General features: G+C 35.3%; 1 protein-coding gene across 3 annotated transcripts in view; it reads left to right on the top strand.

The window, feature by feature from the left end:
• GRK4 (G protein-coupled receptor kinase 4) overlaps positions 1-18,590 on the top strand; it is a 38,583-nt gene that overhangs the window by 12,122 nt on the left and 7,871 nt on the right. For 2 of the 3 annotated variants that reach the window (XM_053940514.1, XM_053940515.1), the window contains exons 4-14: positions 3,565-3,642; positions 4,679-4,779; positions 6,116-6,208; positions 7,531-7,594; positions 8,331-8,471; positions 10,745-10,935; positions 11,489-11,526; positions 14,074-14,163; positions 14,710-14,918; positions 15,714-15,851; positions 16,492-16,629. In XM_053940514.1, coding sequence (XP_053796489.1) covers positions 3,565-3,642; positions 4,679-4,779; positions 6,116-6,208; positions 7,531-7,594; positions 8,331-8,471; positions 10,745-10,935; positions 11,489-11,526; positions 14,074-14,163; positions 14,710-14,918; positions 15,714-15,851; positions 16,492-16,629 — 1,281 coding nt within the window. Of the gene's footprint in view, positions 1-3,564; positions 3,643-4,678; positions 4,780-6,115; positions 6,209-7,530; positions 7,595-8,330; positions 8,472-10,744; positions 10,936-11,488; positions 11,527-14,073; positions 14,164-14,709; positions 14,919-15,713; positions 15,860-16,491; positions 16,630-18,590 lie in introns of those variants that run through there. The other variant, XM_053940516.1, reaches the window with a different exon arrangement.

Genomic DNA, 18,590 nt, shown 5'->3' with positions numbered 1-18,590 from the left:
TACTTAAAGGAAAATGTTTAGTGTTTACTATGAAGTCTGCCATCTTGGTATGGTCAGAGCTACAGAAATGGGCATGATGGGAAAGAGAGAAGCAATTTTAGAAAGACGTGCTGCTTGGCTTCTAGAGCCTGAAAGGATGTCTGTATTATGAATATTATTTGCTATACTCAGGCTTCAAAATGTTATAAACATAGACTTAAAATTGTTGCAACTTGCATGAAAGCCCTAGGCTACACAGCATGTGCTAATTAAAAACTATATAATGGAGATGGAAATTTAGAGAACCATCTATGGAAGGAGAAAAAAACAATTTTTTTGAGACTAAGGGAAAAGGTCTTGATATATTTACATCTTGATATCTAATGCTGAAGAACAAGAGAGGAAGGAAGTGTGCCCACAGCTATATTTTGCTAAAAATTCTCAGCCCAAAACCCTCTTGGGGAGGGGGAAAGTAATGAGGAGATTAGGCAGGCACAAAACAGCCCTTAAGAAGAGAGGAGAACAGCTCAGAGCTTTTGATTCTTTGTCCCTCACAGTTAATCCAAGAGCAATAAGATACAGTCTCAAACTGAGATTGCTGGTAAAAGAACAGATTTTTTCATTCCAGTCATTTTTGTTCTTACATGCAAAGAACAAATGACCAAAGAAGACCAGAAGTAGGGTAGTTCTGCTGCTTGCATGCATCCCAGACTACAATATTGGAATGCAAGATGGCTCTGGAAGAGACAGGGTGTAAGGAATGTTCATGGGATTATTGCTGTGCCTCCTATTCCACAGTATCTTCCTTCCCCTTTGGTAATAAAAACTGAGGCAGCTAAAAAGGAATTTTAATGTCAAATAGGTGGAATTGTTTATATTTGTCAATGAATCTGTGTGCAATTGGGCTTACTCCCCAGGTGTGTTTCACTTTTGTGACTCCCAGGAGCTGTTTGAGCACCAAATTCCAGAGACTAGTTTGGAGACTGACTGGATTGAATGGAAATCCAGATCAGTGGAGCTTTCATTCCTGACGTGAATATAAACCTTATAGCTTAATGAGTGCCATGCACTGACAACTGGGGATTTATCCTTAATGGTTATAACTTCTGCACACATTTTAATCCTTGTATCTTAGATAAGGAGTAGCAGAGTCTTTGGCAGCACAAAGGAGAATGAATCTTAGGCATGACTGTAAGGCAGGTGTGTCCTTCCTCTATAGATGTCATTTTCAGGTAAAACTGTCTCTAAGAAGTAACTGTTTTTCACTAACTGAAAAATTTGAAATGTTTTGAAATATGCAACCTATAATGTTGTGTGAATTTCAACACTTCTGTGAATTAACAAAGACTGGCATAGCTGAAATAATCTGATGTAAGGGATGGTTTCACAATTTACTTTTTTGTATTTGTTATTTTAACTTCTGTTTGAAAAATCAGGGTGAAAAATTATTCTTGGGAATCATTGAAACAAGATAGCCTTTGGTGACTCTCATGATCTGAAACTAACATCCTATCTTGATCAAGGATGTGAGATGATAAAATACCTACTATCTCTTATAGATGGTTCCTGAGTTAGGCTGATTCCCTTTGTGGACTTCGGCACCAGATTTCAGCAAGCTTGTTCTTTTAGGGGTTGAGGGTTTTTTTTGGTTGGTATTCTTTGTAAGGCAATACAGGAAGCAAAAGCTGAGGCTGTGTGCTTTTTACCTTGGTTTTTGTCAAGTTTAGCTTTTTAAAATGTTAAAGAAATTTTAGACTTACTCTTTTGGGAAAACAATTCCCAAAATGAAATGTCATAGCCTTAAAAACCTTGCATCTTAGTTAATAGAGTTTTCTGACTCTTTTACATGAAGCAATGTGATTTCAGCAGTGTGATTATTTCAGGAGTCCAAAATCAAGGTAGTACCAATAATGGGCTGTCTACCTGTACTGAATGCTGAGTCTGGTGAGGTCCAATTCTTGGGAAGGCGTGACCTAAAAGTCTGGAGTCAGCTTGGCTTTACAGAAAGAAGAGTTGTGAAATAATTGAATGTAAGTGACAGAAGTTAAAGTGAGGAATTAGTTATCCAATCTAGTGACTCATTTCACTAGCTAGGGATGGGGTTACTCACATATGAAAAGGAGTAAGTGGCAGTTCAAACTTCCCTGTAAGTAACAGAATTATTTGGAAAGGCCACCTCTCAAACTTCCTTTTAAACTACACTATCCACTTAAAACAGTATGCCTAATTGTATTAAATTAGTGTTAAAGGTGCTAAGCACACTGCTGAACTTTAGGTTGATAAATTTTTCTGACTTGCTCAGATTAATTAGCAGTTGCAGAAGAATTCCTGACCATTAGACTTTTTGTTGTGGAATTGAACAGCAGAAATTATGGCTTGCCTTTGGATTGATGGATTTGAGTAGCATGCTGAAGAGGGTGATACCATCATGTCTCAGTAGAAAAAGATGTTGATGACTTAGTAGTGATGACTTGAGTCAGTGTTGATGAGTTGTCATTGATGGCAGAACTGGAAATCAGGAATTCCGTTATTTCTGTATTTGTGTGTGTGTTTGATTCTTAGACTGTTATTTTTTAATGTTCTCGTTTTCTTTATAAAGGTAAATAACTTCTGATGAAATCAATTGCTTGTAATTTCCAGTGAGGTTTCTAATGATTGTTGTCCCAATATGACCAACTGTTGTTTGATACAGTCCTCCACTCTGGAAGTCTGCCATGTATTCTTTGTTCCTAAGTGCATGAATTTGCATCCTGAAATATGAAATGAACTTTGATTGAGTTGGCCCAGCTAACAAACCTAATACAGGTTGCTGTTTGAGATGGCTCTTTTCTAATTCATCTTTCCCCAGATTTTGGGTTTTCTTTAAATCTTGTAACTTCTGATGTCTGCTTCTAGATTATTCCATAAAATTATTATAGTAAGTAGTTCTTGGAGTTTTTCAGTAGTAGTATCTGTGAGGTGATTTGCTGGTTGTGGTTTTTTTTCCATAAGTAGCTACTTCTGGAGCTCTGTTCAGCTGCCAGTTTATCTGCAAAATGCACTGTGTTACATAATTCTCTTTTGGTTCATCTCAGTACCAGATGTTACTAAGTCAAAAACTTTCAAAATTTGTATCCAGTCAATTTTATTTTTTCAAAGAATGGTGTAGGGTTTGATTTAGATCTCATTTATAAGCTTGTAGAAAGTAGTTTTATCCTGGTCTTACCCAAAACTGAAGCAAAGAATAACACATGAAGGGAAAAAAGTACAGTGAAGAAAAAGCTAATTATTGTACTCCTCATTATTTTCCATCTGGGTCATTCTGTCCTACAATACAATTTCATTGTAATTGATCTAGTTTAACCTCTAGGATGCAGTTACTGTAATTGCATTTAGACTAGTTGTTAGGTTTTGTATATATTTTCCAAAGATTACATTCCATATGCTTTGTTTTATTCCTTAGGACTGTTCTTCATGCATGTTTCACTATATAGCCTTCTGTTATATTAGGAGTATTGTGTTATTCATGATAAAATTTACCTATCATCATGTAAAAGATGCCAAGTGACTCTGAACATAATGTAATTTCCAATTCCATTCCTCTAGGCAGAATATGAGGTATCTTCAGATGAAAAGCGCATAGACTGTGGCCTCAAAGTTTTAGAGACCTACTTCACTAATGGGGTAAATATATTGCAAAAGATTTCCTCAAGTGCTTTCTTTGTAAGTGTCAGCTAAATAGACAGATCTAAGTGGTTGCATTGTTTTTAGTAAATTGACTTTCAGACTTCATTGATCCCATTTTTGTCTTTCTGAGAGGTGTGCTGTCTTCTAAAATTCTGCTCAATCAACTTGAGCAGAAACCTTGACTGATCTCTGCTTTTATATAACTACTACAGTTACAACTTATTGTCCGTTTAACACCTACAGAAAACTTAAAAACAAATTAACTCAGGATATCGTAGTCTGAAGTCTTTTAGACTTGTGGCCTAGTTTGCTGTAAATTGTCAGAGTTGCTGCAGGTTTTCACAAAATGAAATGCTGTTTTCTTCTGAAGCATTCTGTTACTTTCAGTTTTCCATAGTAGTATCATTAATAGCTGATTTTTTGTGTTTATCAAGTGTCTTTTTTTTTTGTATCCAGTGGAAGCTTTTCTGTGGATATATAATTAGATGTTTGCTTTTTATGAATAGATGCTCCTTCTGCTTCTCTTGCTTTGGTCATCTTATACAAAAGGCCTTGAAGATGCCTTAAAAGCAGATAGAATCTAAATTTGCACGTTTTTGACAATTTCTTTGGGACTACCATAATTCACGTGCATTTTTCAAAAAAACCCAGGTTTCTTTGATCTGGTTTAAAATAGTTTCCCAGCCTGTGTTTGTGTTTCTTTCTTCTTCTTTCCATCCTACCAAGCCAAAGAGATGACTCGCTTTTTTGGTGGTAGACTTATGGAAAGAAAAAGAATTTTGACTTATTGCCAAGTTTATTCCCCCAGATACTGAAATAGTAAATAACTGAAATAACTTCCAATGTATTTTTCTGTAACAGAAAATAAATAAAAATTTCACTAAAATACAACTTTCTTGATTTTCTCTTTAGTCAAACTGTTCCTTTCCTTTAACCATATTAAAAACTTTAATTTATCTTTAGAAAAACTAAAGGTTTTGTATTCATCGATTTACATGCTTTCATTGTTGCTTTCCTTTCTTATTATGTGAAGTCTGCAGCACACTTGCCAGAAATACCTCAGGAAACAGTGAATGAATGTAAAGCAAGACTGGAAAAGAACCCTTCTAAGGATCTTTTCATGGACTGTACTAGGTAAGTTAAAAATGCCTAGTGCTAAGTTTGAGAATTACAAGAGTAATTTGCGTCTTTCTAAGGAAAGTGAAATATGAAGTTGTTACACCCAGAAGTATTGAGTCCCTGAAATGAGTAAAGTAAGAAACTTGGAACAGATTTATTAGAGGTCTATGTTTCCTTCAGATGTGATTTAGATGTTCAACTTTTGCAGAGCTTTTTCTTCAATGCTACTTTTGCATAAAATCATACTGTTGTCTGACACCAAGAATTCTGTAAGATAAATGGTATTTCTCTTTATTGTATTCTTACTTTTTGAGAGACTCTCTTCCATTATGAAGGTACTCAGAAAAATATGAAGTTAAAAGTTGAAGCTTGAAAGGTTTCTGAACAACTTTAGACATTTTAGGTTCTTGAAAACAGAGGCTAACACTTATATGCCATTAAGATGGCTGATTTGAGGATCACTTGTGATAGTTTAGACATAACAATACAACTTGGTTTTGTTCTGCAGGCATGGAGTGATATTTCACACAGTTAGTAGCAGGGGAGGCTTGTCTTGGAGGGATGGTACATGTTTATGAGTGTTACATGTCTTTCTAAAGCCTTTATGTTTCTAATATTTCTGGTTCTTCAAGGCATGCTTGATCATGTCTGAAGGATGACTACAGGTTTTGTCACTGCTTGGGTCATCTCCTTGGCAACAGAAATAAGCATGCTTTGTAACAAGTTGAGATTATAAGATTGAAAGGGCTGTGTGAGAACACCTCATAAAACATGTCTCAAATGGAGTGTCTCATGTAGGTCATCCCCTTTCCCTTGTCCAATAAATACCTGACAACAGTTTGAATTACTTGTTTCCCTCCCACCTCCATCTTGGTGTGTTGCTTCTAAGGGAATGATAAGGTGCTTGGTGTTCAAGGCTTAGATAAGTGTTTAGTACTTCAATTTCAAATCCTAGAAAAAAAATTATTTACCAGTCTCCAAAGAATGCATGAAACCCTGTAGATACTTTCAGAGGTCATATTTGCAGGGTCATACATGCATAAAAAGCTGCTGAGAAGCTGATGTTTAAGATGTTGACGACAATAAAAATGCAGAGGTCAAAGTATCTAGTTCCTATAAGCAGCAGTAGTTTGGCCTTCACAAGTGCTTTGACAGGAAGTTTTCTGTAGCAGGCACTCACTTTGTGAGACACTTAGGTAAAAACCATTGTAGAGCACACTGGCAATGTTTTTTCGGTTTACAGCTTCATTGATAAGTTTAAATATATGTCTGTAGATTGATAGCACCTCCTGCTTCAACAGTCTTTTCCAGAATAAGATGGATATTATTTTTCTCTTTATTTTCCTGCTAGAATTGTCCATGAATACCTAAGCAAAAGACCTTTTGAAGCTTACCAGGAGAGTGTGTATTTTTCCCGTTTCTTACAGTGGAAATGGCTGGAAAAGTAAGTTTATTTATAATGTTTGCATTATAATTTAGCTTTGTTTTATGGCAAATTTTGATTTTTATGCTGGAAATGCTGTAGAGCTGAATGCTAAATGAGACTGCCTAAGAAATTATGATCTGAAAGACAAGATGTAAAGGATGATGTTGATGGACAGCAGGAGAACTAATACTCCAATGGAACCATAGCCTTTAAGTGGTAAATCTTAAGTCTTTAAGTGGTATTGGGTAAATGCAAATTCAGAAGTGTTTGGCTGTCAAGTGTGCAGTACCAATCTTTCTTGGGAATACTATCACCCTTTAGTTTCAAACTTCTAATTAGTGGTTAATAAACAGATTAATCTAGTATTATAACCCACTGGGTAATGGATAACTACTAGGTTTTTTTAGGGTTGTACAGATACAAATCTAGTAATTACAAGATAGCAAGATTTGCATACATGTATCAAAATCTCATTTGGACTTTTAAATCAATACTAGGTGAGTGTCCAGACTCTTTCAGAAAGCTGAAATTGTTACAAATTGATTCAAATTCAGCCCTCTGGGTATGGTGATCGCATATTCAAACATTAAGGTTCTTGAGCACTGATTTTATTGTAAATTCCAATTATCCCATGTCTTTATTTTACTGAACTGGTTGCAATAGCCAGTAGAGAAAACTAGGGAAGTTACTCAATTTTTTTACTAAATGAACCTCCACTGTTGTCCTGAGAACAAAGCTACAGTAACAGCGAGTGCTCATTTAAAGCAAACACAGGAAAACCCACTACCTTGTAATAGCCCTTCTCTGACTCATATAGGAGAGTTTTAGCATAGAGGGATCAACAGCTCTACTGCCTCTAGTTATCTGTTCCTCCTCTGCATCAATACCCTAACAATTTGGCTCTTGAACAACTCTTTCTTTAGTAAAAAACCAAGTGAAATCAGAAATGGTTTACCTTTTAAATGCCACACTGTAAGCATAATCCCATTGAAATGCAGTCTGCATGTCAGCGAGTCAGTTAAGGGAGGCAGCAGGAGGTGAGAATGGCCTGTGCTGAGAACACGGGCTCGAACTGTGGGCAGCAAAGGGCCGACCTGACCAGCTTTTCTTCCTGCTATTGGCAGTACCTGGTGACCACATGAGGGAGCCCACGTTTCTCAGCAGAGCACCCCTTTCATTTGAAGTTCAGTTTATTATAGTATTTCTACACGAGGTTAAGGCAACATTTGCTCAGAAATATATTAGAAAAGAAAGGAGGAAATTAAGGCAGACCTCGGGGTGGGGAGGGATTACTAACATTTGTAATTCCTGTTGCAGTAATTGTTTTTTCTGTTAATCAGGCAGCCAGTAACCAAACACACATTTAGGCATTACCGAGTACTAGGCAAAGGTGGATTTGGAGAGGTGAGTACAGAAGTATCTTGCTGCAATGCAGTTCTAAAAGGATAAAAAAAAAGGGAAGTCTGTTTAACTCTTGTGTCTATCAATCTACATTTGACACATCACCTGGCAAGCTGTTGTCAATACAAACTGTTTTAATATGTTGAAGCATTGTAGGTCATGCACAAAGCTGCAGAAAACTTGTAGCGACTGAAAACAGTCACTTCTCTTTAGAAATTTCATTTGGAAATGAGAATTTAGTTAGAATTTGCTAATTATGTAGAAGATTCATGACCTTTAAATTAAAATCTATAGATTTTAATAATTCTGTTTGTTATTTATTGAACTGCCTCCGTACATATTTTAACCACAGCCCTATATGGAAGGAGAGTGCTACTAAATTACCATTATGTTTCTCCTGTTTGATTGTGATGTGAATATTTCTCCTTAACACATACTAGGACACTTAGCACTGTTGCTGTAGTCACTTGTTTCACTAACAAGTGGGATCCAAAGTTTTACTAAACTATTCAACCCCAAAATAAATGTGTCTGCCTCTGTATAATCACTTTTTCTACTTCTCTTACAGTTTTTGTGAACCTTTAAAGTTGTCTCATGAGTGAAGGCTCTGTATTGATGCTTACAGACCATAATTTGACAGTGTTAAAGAGTTTGAAAAGAAAATTAAATTTAATCTTCTTTATAATAAAAATTCTAAAAAACCTCAAGCATCTCTGACACATCATCCTTCTTTTTGTAGGTATGTGCCTGCCAAGTACGGGCAACAGGAAAAATGTATGCTTGCAAAAAGCTAGAAAAAAAGAGAATAAAGAAGAGGAAAGGAGAATCAATGGCTCTAAATGAAAAAAGGATTCTAGAAAAAGTGAATAGTAGGTTTGTAGTAAGTATCTACTTCAAATCTATTTTCAGAAATTTATCTTGTTTTGTTTTCATCATTTCAGTCTCTTCCAGGAGCTTGTGGGCACAAAACTCTTTTAAAAATTGATTTAGAGAGTGCATGAGAGAAATGATTGAATACAATAATAAATACATTTTGTGCGTGATTGGGAATAGTTCTGTGCCAAAAAAAGGATTTTTTTTGTCCACCTGCTTTATTTCTGACAGCCAGAACATTAGGCAGTGTTTCAGCATGCTGATGCCACTGAATCTTTGTCCTTTGTTTAATAGTTGAGTTTTTATATCCTGAGGTATTTTCATAGCATTTGTTACTCCGTTGCTGATATATTTTAAGATAAACATGACATTTTAATAGTGTATTGATTCAGATTATATTGCTTTGCTGTGTACCAAGACTTAAAGCTGTATCTTGGATGTGAAACAATTAACTTTTTAATGGAACTTCCACGTAATGGAAATCTTAGTTTTAATAGCTAAACCTGATGCTATTATGTAAATTATGGTCTGTTAGTAGTTCTAATTACAGAGCAGTGAAAGAAGTTAAAATGTTCAAAGATACCAAGTAAAACTTTCCTCAGGTAATGTTTACTTTTTAATTGGAATGCTATTTAAATGTTAATTTCAAATGCATTTTGCTTTGGTTTGAAATCCATTTACTTATAAATTCTGTATTGCTGTTCAGAGGATTTAAAAGTACCTGTTTCAGAGGATAGTGACAGTTATTTATAAATATATGTATATAAAATATGTATTTTCTGATAAGTTTTATGTATTAAAAAAGCCACTGTAGAAGAGTGCCAGCTACAATAAAAATGAAGACCTTGCTGGCCAGATACATTAATATTTTAAAATATTGTAAATTATAGTTTTGTATAAATGTGCTTATGTTATTTTTGCACAAGGCTTCTGGGCTTAAATTGATTGAAACTGAATCCAGAGAGTACCTGAATTTATCCATAAATAAATAAAACAGTGAAACTTCTATTTTTGAGTAACATTTTATTCAGGATAAGTAAATGCTGTAAATCAGTAACTGATCCAAGTTGAACTTGAAATTGCTTTATAAAATTGAGCATGAGTTATTTTCCTCATACTATCCAATGGTGGCTTTTTATGCAATAGAGACGATCTAGCTCTAGCATTTGCTGTAATACTGGTTTTGAAGTGGGTAGATAACTCTGTCACAAGTAGAGTCATAAATAGCTGGATAAAAGCCACAAAATGGGGATCTGTGCCTTGAGTAGCTGATTTCTGTATTTATTTAGTTTTATTATTTAGTATTGTATTAGCACTTCTGAAGGAAGAGTTTGCATCTATTACTGAATTAAAACAATTATTTACTTGTACTGCATTTAAAATACATTTATTGAGTCAAAAAAAACCTTGCTGTTTTTTTTTAACCTAGCTAGTTTACTTAATGTAAGCTATGTATATATTTGAATTCCCTTGCTCTTAGTACAAGTTAGGTAATTTTGAAGATCTTTCCAGATGATAATCTGCATAGCATAGCCTTTTCTATTGAAAATGAATTTCTAACTTAAGCAGTTAAATTTGTGGTATATTACATTGTGTTAAATGGGGAGGGGTTTTTTAGATTCACAAGTCTAGTTTAAAGCTTTAAAAATGCACTTTAAAAACTTTTACCTAAAAAAAAGGTAACTTTTACCTAAAACAAAGGTGTTTGTCCTTGCCTATCAGCTCCACATTTCAAGTACAGTGAGAAGAAATATTGTAAGGAGTTGTACTGAGTCTTTACTGTTGGCAAGTTCTAAATGAGGGAAATATGCAGTTACTTGAGGGGGAGGCAGGGGTAGGGAATAGAAACTACACATTTGATTTAAAATAATTTGAGTTCCTCTAGGGCAATTTTGAGTCTCACAGTTCAGGAAGATGGTTTGGCAGTGCATAATTCCTGAGATAGTCATAAGACAAGGAATATGCTCATGCTGTTTGGACAAAGAGTAAAACAAGTAACATGCAGCTGAGGGGCATCATCAATAACTGTGTTTTCTGGGTATCTAAACAGATCTGCCACTAAGCTTTTGTGTTGTGTGTATGGTTTGTGTACACAGGCACATTAGTCTGAATTCCTTTGTGTCCTCCAGTACATTGCAAGAGTGATTTTCCACTTGCATGTTTCGCTCTTTTTGCTTTGAAAAAGGATTCATAAGTTGATTGTATTGGAAAAAAGATCTGTGACTTGTTTTGGGGTTTATGAATGAATAATGGTTGTGTTCTCACCCTGCCTGTTTTTAGGTTAGTTTATCCTATACATATGAGACGAAAGATGCCCTGTGTTTAGTATTAACCATAATGAATGGAGGGGATCTGAAGTTTCACATATATAACATGGGGAATCCTGGCTTTGATGAAGAAAGGGCTATTTTCTATGCTGCAGAACTCTGCTGTGGTCTGGAGGATTTGCAAAGGGAGAGAATTGTTTACAGGTGAGTGTCATCTACAGTTACTCGTACTTTCCCTGTCTCTTCAGCATTGAACATACTAATATTTTCCTACTAAAACAAGTTTGTATTTTAATTTTGTAGGAAAAGAATAAAAAAAAATTGTTTAATTATCCTTTTCATGGCATATCCCTAGGAATATATCTCTCATGTATTCTTGCTGTTGATTTAGGTCTTGATGATTGATATATTTTAAAACAGTATAAAGTTGATTCAGTATTTGTTTGTAAAATGAAATTAAGCTATGATTTACAAAGCAAATCAGGATTTTAGTGTTGTGTTGCCTTTGTTAATGTAAATTAAGTAGTTATGTTAATGTAAATTAAAGAGGATTAAAGAGTTCAGGGACAGTGGATCTAGTTCTCTGGTTAAATTATTTGTATTATAGACCATCAACTTCACAGCTTTTTTTTGTTTATAGGTGCAACTGGAAAAATTGCTTCAGTCAGAACCAAGAAGTCTTCTGTTGTATCTGTTGCACTTAATGGCTAATAGTTTTGTCTTTGTTTAATTCACATTTCTGTTATTTAATTTGTAGAGACTTGAAGCCTGAGAATATACTTCTTGATGACTGTGGTAAGTAAAAATTAAAATTCATTTTGAAATCAGGAATTATATCTCTAATTTATACCAAAACAGAAATGTAAGGGATTTCTTCATAATAAAAGAGACCTCATTGATGAATCTTACTTTAGCAAAGAAAATACTGCCTTGCTTTTTAGAAAGCAGGGGAAAACTTTGGAGGTCAACCATTATTTTGTTTGAAGGATTGATTTTCTACAAATGGCTACTTTTTCCCTTTTGCTCCTCATTTTCCCCCTCTTCTTGATTTAGGATCACTAAAATTTTTATATGGATTTGTTTTGTTTGTCTTTTCTTCAACTATGGAAACATGATTTGTTAGATGGGGGGGCAGAATTTTACTTAGTAAACCAGAGTGTTTAGACAGTAAGAAGAAATCTGAAGTATTTCTGTTTTAAAATTTCAACTAAAAGAAGTCTGATGGTCCCTGATGCTTATGTGGCTGGAAGGAATCAAGGAAGTACAAACAATATGAAGAAATATTTGTAGTCTTTTGTTTGTCAAAAGCCAAATTAATTCTCTTTATTGACTTTGTATGCAAGTCATTACCAGAATCTTTTAAATTGACTGTGGAACATGTTCAGGAATTTTCTTCTAAGCTGTGGATGAATATTACAAGTTTGTTCTTGTAACTGCTGAGCATTTTAGTTGAGGAAAAACTGTTTTTGAAGTCATTAGCACAGTGGTTTTTTTAAAGTCAGCATGTTATGACTGATAAATTTCAAAAAAGATGATGCTTGAGAGAAGTCACTTTTCAAGAGCTAAAGCTCTGCTAGACATCAAATACATTCTTTAATTTTTCTCTCCAGCAATGTCTTAGAAAAGCTGAAGGCTTCTTTGAGGAAAAATTGTAGCCTTGCAGGACTGCACTAAAATGCTTCCTGTCTGCCAGGGATATTTTGATCTAGTTCCAGAGAGCACAGGAGACTAATTAGAAAATCGCTTCAGGAGCTCAGATCGTGCACTTGAAAAGGGGTTCATCAGATGTTAGGGAATACAAGAACATCTGAATGTATTTAAAATAGCATTTCCAACTCCAAAGCATTACCTTATTTCCAGCCACTATATAGAGTGGTACTTGACTTTCTCCTCTCTCTCTCCATCCTCTGATTATCTAATGTACACATGTACATAAGAAATTAATATGCTGTAAACTAATATTGATGCTGTGGAGCTTTTTGAATGCCACAGCATATATACAGAAAGGTTAATTGGGCATTGGAATGGGCTACCCAGAGAGGTGATGCAGTGTCCACTCTTGGAGGCTTTCTAAATCAGTATTTAAAAAACCTTGGACACTTTGGGCTGCCTGCTTGCTCAGAAGGTTTTAGTAGAGACCTTGTGAAGTCTCCCTTCCAGCCTGAATCATTCTGTGAGTCTGTGATGTTTCTGTAAACAACTGTATCCCTGTCCTTATAACCAGTATTAGAAATAAGTGTGGAGTTGGCTCTTTTTTTCCTTTTTGGCAATGAATCTTTCTACAAAATTGTTTTAAAATTGAAAATGTGATTGTCCTTTCTTCTGTCTAGACTTTAACATTTTTATTAGGAAAGTACCTTATGTGTTTTTACATTAAGAAAGTACCTTATGTGTTTTTACATTAAAATGTCGATACAGTTCTTGCCTTGAAATGTCTTGAATGTGCTTGAAACAGTTAATGAGTCTATGCAACAAAGAATGGGCATATCCATGGGAATGTAAGGGAGAGTGGGGTGGGTTTATTCCCATTGCCCTCCTTGGACTGATATCCCACTGAGCAGTGCATGACATTGCCAGATGATTTCTGTGTTAGAGGTACAGCTCTAAAGGCCACGTGTGATAGGGGAATGTCATCAGCTTGAGACATTTGGCTGATAAAGTGCAATAGAAGCTGTTATCCACTTAGGAGTGATTCATGAGAAGAGGAAATCCCAGAATTGAACTGACATGTTACAATACAAATAATTCTGAGTAGGTTATTGGCTGGGCTGCTCCTGGTTTGGGGTGGGAGTGGGGATAGCAATTCCAAGTAATCACGTATGGCATTATTGGTACTTCATCACAGGAAAACAAGCTCTTTCAGTACAGGCTACAGTTTTCTCACATTTGGAATAAATTCAGTTAATTTTGAAGTTTTACTAAGAAGTCAGAAAGCTAAGTACTTGTGGTGGGCATACAGAATGGAAAACCACAAATGTCTGATGCATAGATGCAGAATCTGAAATGAGCATTTCTATTTGTCCAAGAACAGCAGCCTATGCCAAAGCTAGGAATTAGAGTGCTTAGGAGTAAAAATATTTTTGTACGGGAAAATCAGTTATATCTTCAGAAAATCAGTTATATCTGTGCCTCTCTTTCTTCACAATTTTAAGGAGGAGCTGAATAAAGCACTCTTTTCAAGTTAAGTTAAATAAACTTAGGGCTGTATGAATATTTTGATACTTTGCAGTGGGGTTTTTTATGAGGTATGCAATTGAAATTTTTTGTTTTAAAAGTGATAATACTTCATTATTTTACTTCATTAATTAGCTGACTATGTATACTTTATTTTAACATAAATAGGACATATCAGGATTTCAGATCTTGGATTAGCTGTGCAGATTCCAGAAGGTGAAACTGTCCGAGGACGTGTTGGGACTGTTGGTTACATGGGTATGTAAAGCATCCTTTGATAGTTACATTTTACCAGAAAATTTGCTTCTGTGAATATAAGAACAGATTTGGACCTGGATTAGTTACTAGACATATTATGGGAAGAAGAAAGGTTATAATATGCATTTGTAGATGTTACTCAATTATAAGCCTACTGATAAACTTAACTGAAAACTCCAGCTTTAGACAGAAGTTTAAGAAAGCACCTAATTTTTTTCTGAGATTCAAAGAGATTTATGGTCACAGGTAAACAGAGAAATTACTGTGACAATACATTTCTTTACATTCTTTGGAAAACTTAATTCTCAGGGTTTTTTTTCATTCTCTAAAGAATACTAGTTTTAAGCATTAAAGAAATTAAGTTTTTCTCTTGAATATAAACAGAGTTCTTACTGTAGAAATTGAAATTTCTTCAAACTACAGAGGAGTCACACAAACATGTCTGCACAGAGCCCAATGTTTTGGGCTCTGAGAGTTTTTCCAATACACACAATTAGTCAATTTAAAGTGAAATGGTGTGGGTGTGTGTTTGTTTTTGTTTTGTAGCTCCAGAAGTGCTCAAAAATGAGAAGTATACATTCAGTCCAGATTGGTGGGGTCTTGGCTGTTTGATTTATGAAATGATTGAAGGACAGTCTCCATTCAGGAAGCATAAGGAAAGAGTTAAACGGGATGAGATTGACCGGAGAGTAAAGGAAGACCAGGAAACATACTCAGACAAGTTTTCAGAGGAGGCAAAATCCATCTGCAGGATGGTGGGTGAAGAGACATAGAGGTTTGAAAATTAAATTTCTAATCCTTTTAAAGAGACCAACTACTTTATTTTAAAATCTTGAAAATTTTTCAGAAGTGGATTTCTTAAACCTTTCTTTAGTTCACATGAAAGTTTGTGATTGTTCATGAACTGTTCAGTTTTCAAACTTCAAGAATTCAGAGCATTTCTCAAGATGAAGGAAAGCTGCATAAATTGATTATTGGTCACATGAATGAAATGGTCTAGTACTGCTTGGACCACGTATTATAGATGGAGTGCAATAGCATGCTCAACTTGGATACTGCATGGGAAGAAGTGGCTGAGTAGTACACCAGTTTCTTCATCTAAAACATTATCTACAAGACAATGGCTTTTTTTTCCCCTATCTTGCCTGTTCTTAAATTTATCCAGAAAGCTTCACAAGTTTTCTGTACTAGTTAATGCAAAATATGTAAAAATATATGGAAAAAATACAAGTCTGTATTTCTTGAAAGAAAAGCCTACTGCAAAGTCTGCACTGTAAAGTCTTCTCAGCATGGCATCAATTAAAATATTTTCATATAACTTTAGGTATAATCTTCAAATCATGGGCTTTTAGGGCTTCATTTGTCTGTTGAAAATATATTTGTTCCCAGAATGTTGTTGTTTGGGTTTCCAGTTAATTTTGATACATGATAAATTTACCTAATAAGAGGCCAAGCAGCAAAATAAACTGATTGGAAGATATTGTATGTAGATACACTACACTAGTTGTGGGATTGTATCATGGATCACCTTTTTTTCCATGTATCTGCAGTTACTTGCTAAAAATCCAGGGGAACGACTGGGTTGCACTGAAGGAGGAGCTGCTGTTGTAAAGCAACATCCTATTTTCAAGAACATCAACTTCAAGAGGCTGGAAGCTAACATGTTAGAACCTCCATTCTTGCCAGATGTAAGTAGGTGAGACAGATTTGATTAGTATCTAAAAAGGCAAGAACTATCATAATTCTATGATAGTTAGCAATAGTTAGCATAATTCTATGATAGTTAGCAATCATATGACCTCCAGAGAAACCTTTAAAGTTAGTTACATTCATAGGAGAATGCTGTTGTAGCTATTGATGATAACTAATTGTTTTTTGGTGTTTCATCTGAGATCACAAAACAATTTACAATAGTGGCATTTCACTAGGGAGCTTTGTAGCTGATTTCTTACCCTTTAAAAGTCCCCTTCCATTGCTCAGATGCAGAAGAAATGAGGAATAGCTTTGAAGAAAATACTCCAGAATTGAAAGGAAGGTGACAGAAGATGAATGAAAGTGAATTACAATAATCATTGAGATCCAGACAAGCTGTTTCTGGCTTTGATATTTCTTTTCTGTTACTTGCAGGATAGATAGAATTGCTCAGGTGACTTATGGAAGAGCATCTTTGTATTTCTGTTCCATAGAATAATGTAATTTGATGATCAGCAGTGTGAAAAGTAAAACTGCAGACATATTCCTCCCTTTTGCTCATCTAGGAAAAATAAAACCAAACTAAAAGTCCCCAGATCCAAAACTTTAATGAAGTAATCTTGTATTGTACTGCAGCCACGTGCCGTTTATTGTAAAGATGTCCTGGACATTGAGCAGTTCTCAACAGTAAAAGGAGTGAACCTGGATACCACAGATGATGACTTCTATTCCAAATTTGTGACAGGTTGTGTCTCGATCCCTTGGCAAAATGAGGTAATACACATTTCATAGATTATTTTCTTTAGTACAGCAGTGTAGAATATTTAATGAAATATATAATGATTTTCTCTAGGAGATGTGAAGATATTTCTGCTTTAGACTTCTTTGCTGAGAGGCTTAAAAAAAATCCAAAAACATAAGGAACTTGCTAAAAACTGAGATTTATGGTAAATGTGCATAAACAAAGTCTGGCATATTGTCATCATAGGCACAGCTTACAGAACAGTATTAGTATCAGTAGGGCCACCCTTTCCTTGTTCTTCAGGCACATGTTATTCAGTACTGCTGTTCACAGAAAAGGGATGGAATGTTATTCCAAGTGTTCAAAACCAAATAGGTGCAGTGCAAGCTGTTTGTGTATAGCCTGTATATCAATAGAGTGTCCAAGTGACAGTAATACAGAATTGCAGACTCACTTTTCTAAAGGTTTCAAAACAAACAGTTCAATATCAGTTGAGTCAGACTTTCTCTTAAGAGCTTTTTTTGTGTGCCTAGTGAATGAATATTCTAGTAGTCTGCATAGAGTACTAGAATTTTGCTGCCTTTGCATGCAATTCAAATCCTCTTTACTGTTTCAGCAAGAGCACTCAGTAACAATTACTTAAAATTGTATTTCTTGTTATGAATGCCTTGTCCCCATTATAATTTATTCGTGACTTTCTTAAATTACTATTGTCTTGAATTCTGCTAGTGTCATTTCTCTCCCAGTATGATTGTATTTATAAGCTTGAGCACAAAAGATGAGCAATTTCTGAACAATTTGAAGGAAAAAGTACATTCTCTTTTGTTTTCCTTTTGGGTTTTTTTTGCATTACACTAAGAAGGATATTTGAAAAGGTGTCATTTGACATAGAAAGTTTTCACTGAGAAACAGTGAACCTTGGAGAAAGAAGTATTCCCTATACTACTTTGTAATTCTAAACTTCAGAATATGATCTAGTAATTAAAAAATGCACTGCAGCTTAACTAGCTTAACTAGGCCTGCAGAGAGGGATAAAGTTGGAAGTAGTTGTGGAATTCTTGTGATGGCAATTGCTTTTCTTCAAGGAAGAACTGCAGATTTCATTGTACATTTGTGCTTATTTTTTCTTTCAATTCACGTTACTGAACTTTCCCTTAAATTTTTGCCTCTCAAGACTTTTTCTCACCATTCCATAATTTACCCAATGTCCTGGTTTACAACAAAAGCAGGCTGCATTTCTTCTTACTCCACTTATGCCCTCTCTCCCTCTACAAGGTATATTCACAGTCTTAAGTTGCACCAAGGGAAATATAGGCTGGATAGCAGGAAAAAGTGTTTTACAGAAAGAGTAGTAAAGTACTGGAATGGTCTGCCTGAGGAGGTGGTAGAGTCACCATCCCTGGATGTGTTTAAAGAAAGACTGGATGTGGCACTTGGTGTCATGGATAATTGAGGTGTTAGGGCTGGGTTGGACATGATGATCTTACAGGTCTCTTCCAGCCTCGTGATTCTGTGATTCATTTGGCTGCTTGCTGTTGTGACAGATGTGTACTGGTGGCACTTACTGGCAAATGCCAACTGGATTTGGGCATTAGCCACTCTCCCACTTCTGACCTTGCCTGTTGGTTACATTTTGGCATGCACTCTTCCTGCTGTCCTTTCTGTACCCAGTAATTGTGGCTTTATTTCTTCTGTTTCTGTGTACACAGACAAAGATTATTTCAAAATCCCTTGCTTCTCTCCAGAGACCCATCTTCATGATACCTTTTCTTTCCTCCCATGTCATGTTTATTAACTAAGTTCAGTCCAGGGCATAGAGATACTACATTTTTTTGGCTGGGCTGCTCTAAAGTGAACAGAATACCTGAAAGGCAAATCTGTTTCTGGTTCTAAAAGCTTCTCTTTATTGCATCATGAGCAGAAGAAAGGGAAGAAGGCAAAAAAAGCAAGGGAGTACCAGACACCTGTGTTAGAGTGCTCTCATTGCTATTCT

This window comes from Vidua chalybeata, chromosome 4, assembly GCF_026979565.1.
Source record: "Vidua chalybeata isolate OUT-0048 chromosome 4, bVidCha1 merged haplotype, whole genome shotgun sequence".
Lineage (NCBI taxonomy): Eukaryota > Metazoa > Chordata > Aves > Passeriformes > Viduidae > Vidua > Vidua chalybeata.
The sequence above is the reverse complement of the archived record's forward strand: the minus strand, read 5'-3'. Positions and strand labels throughout refer to the sequence as shown.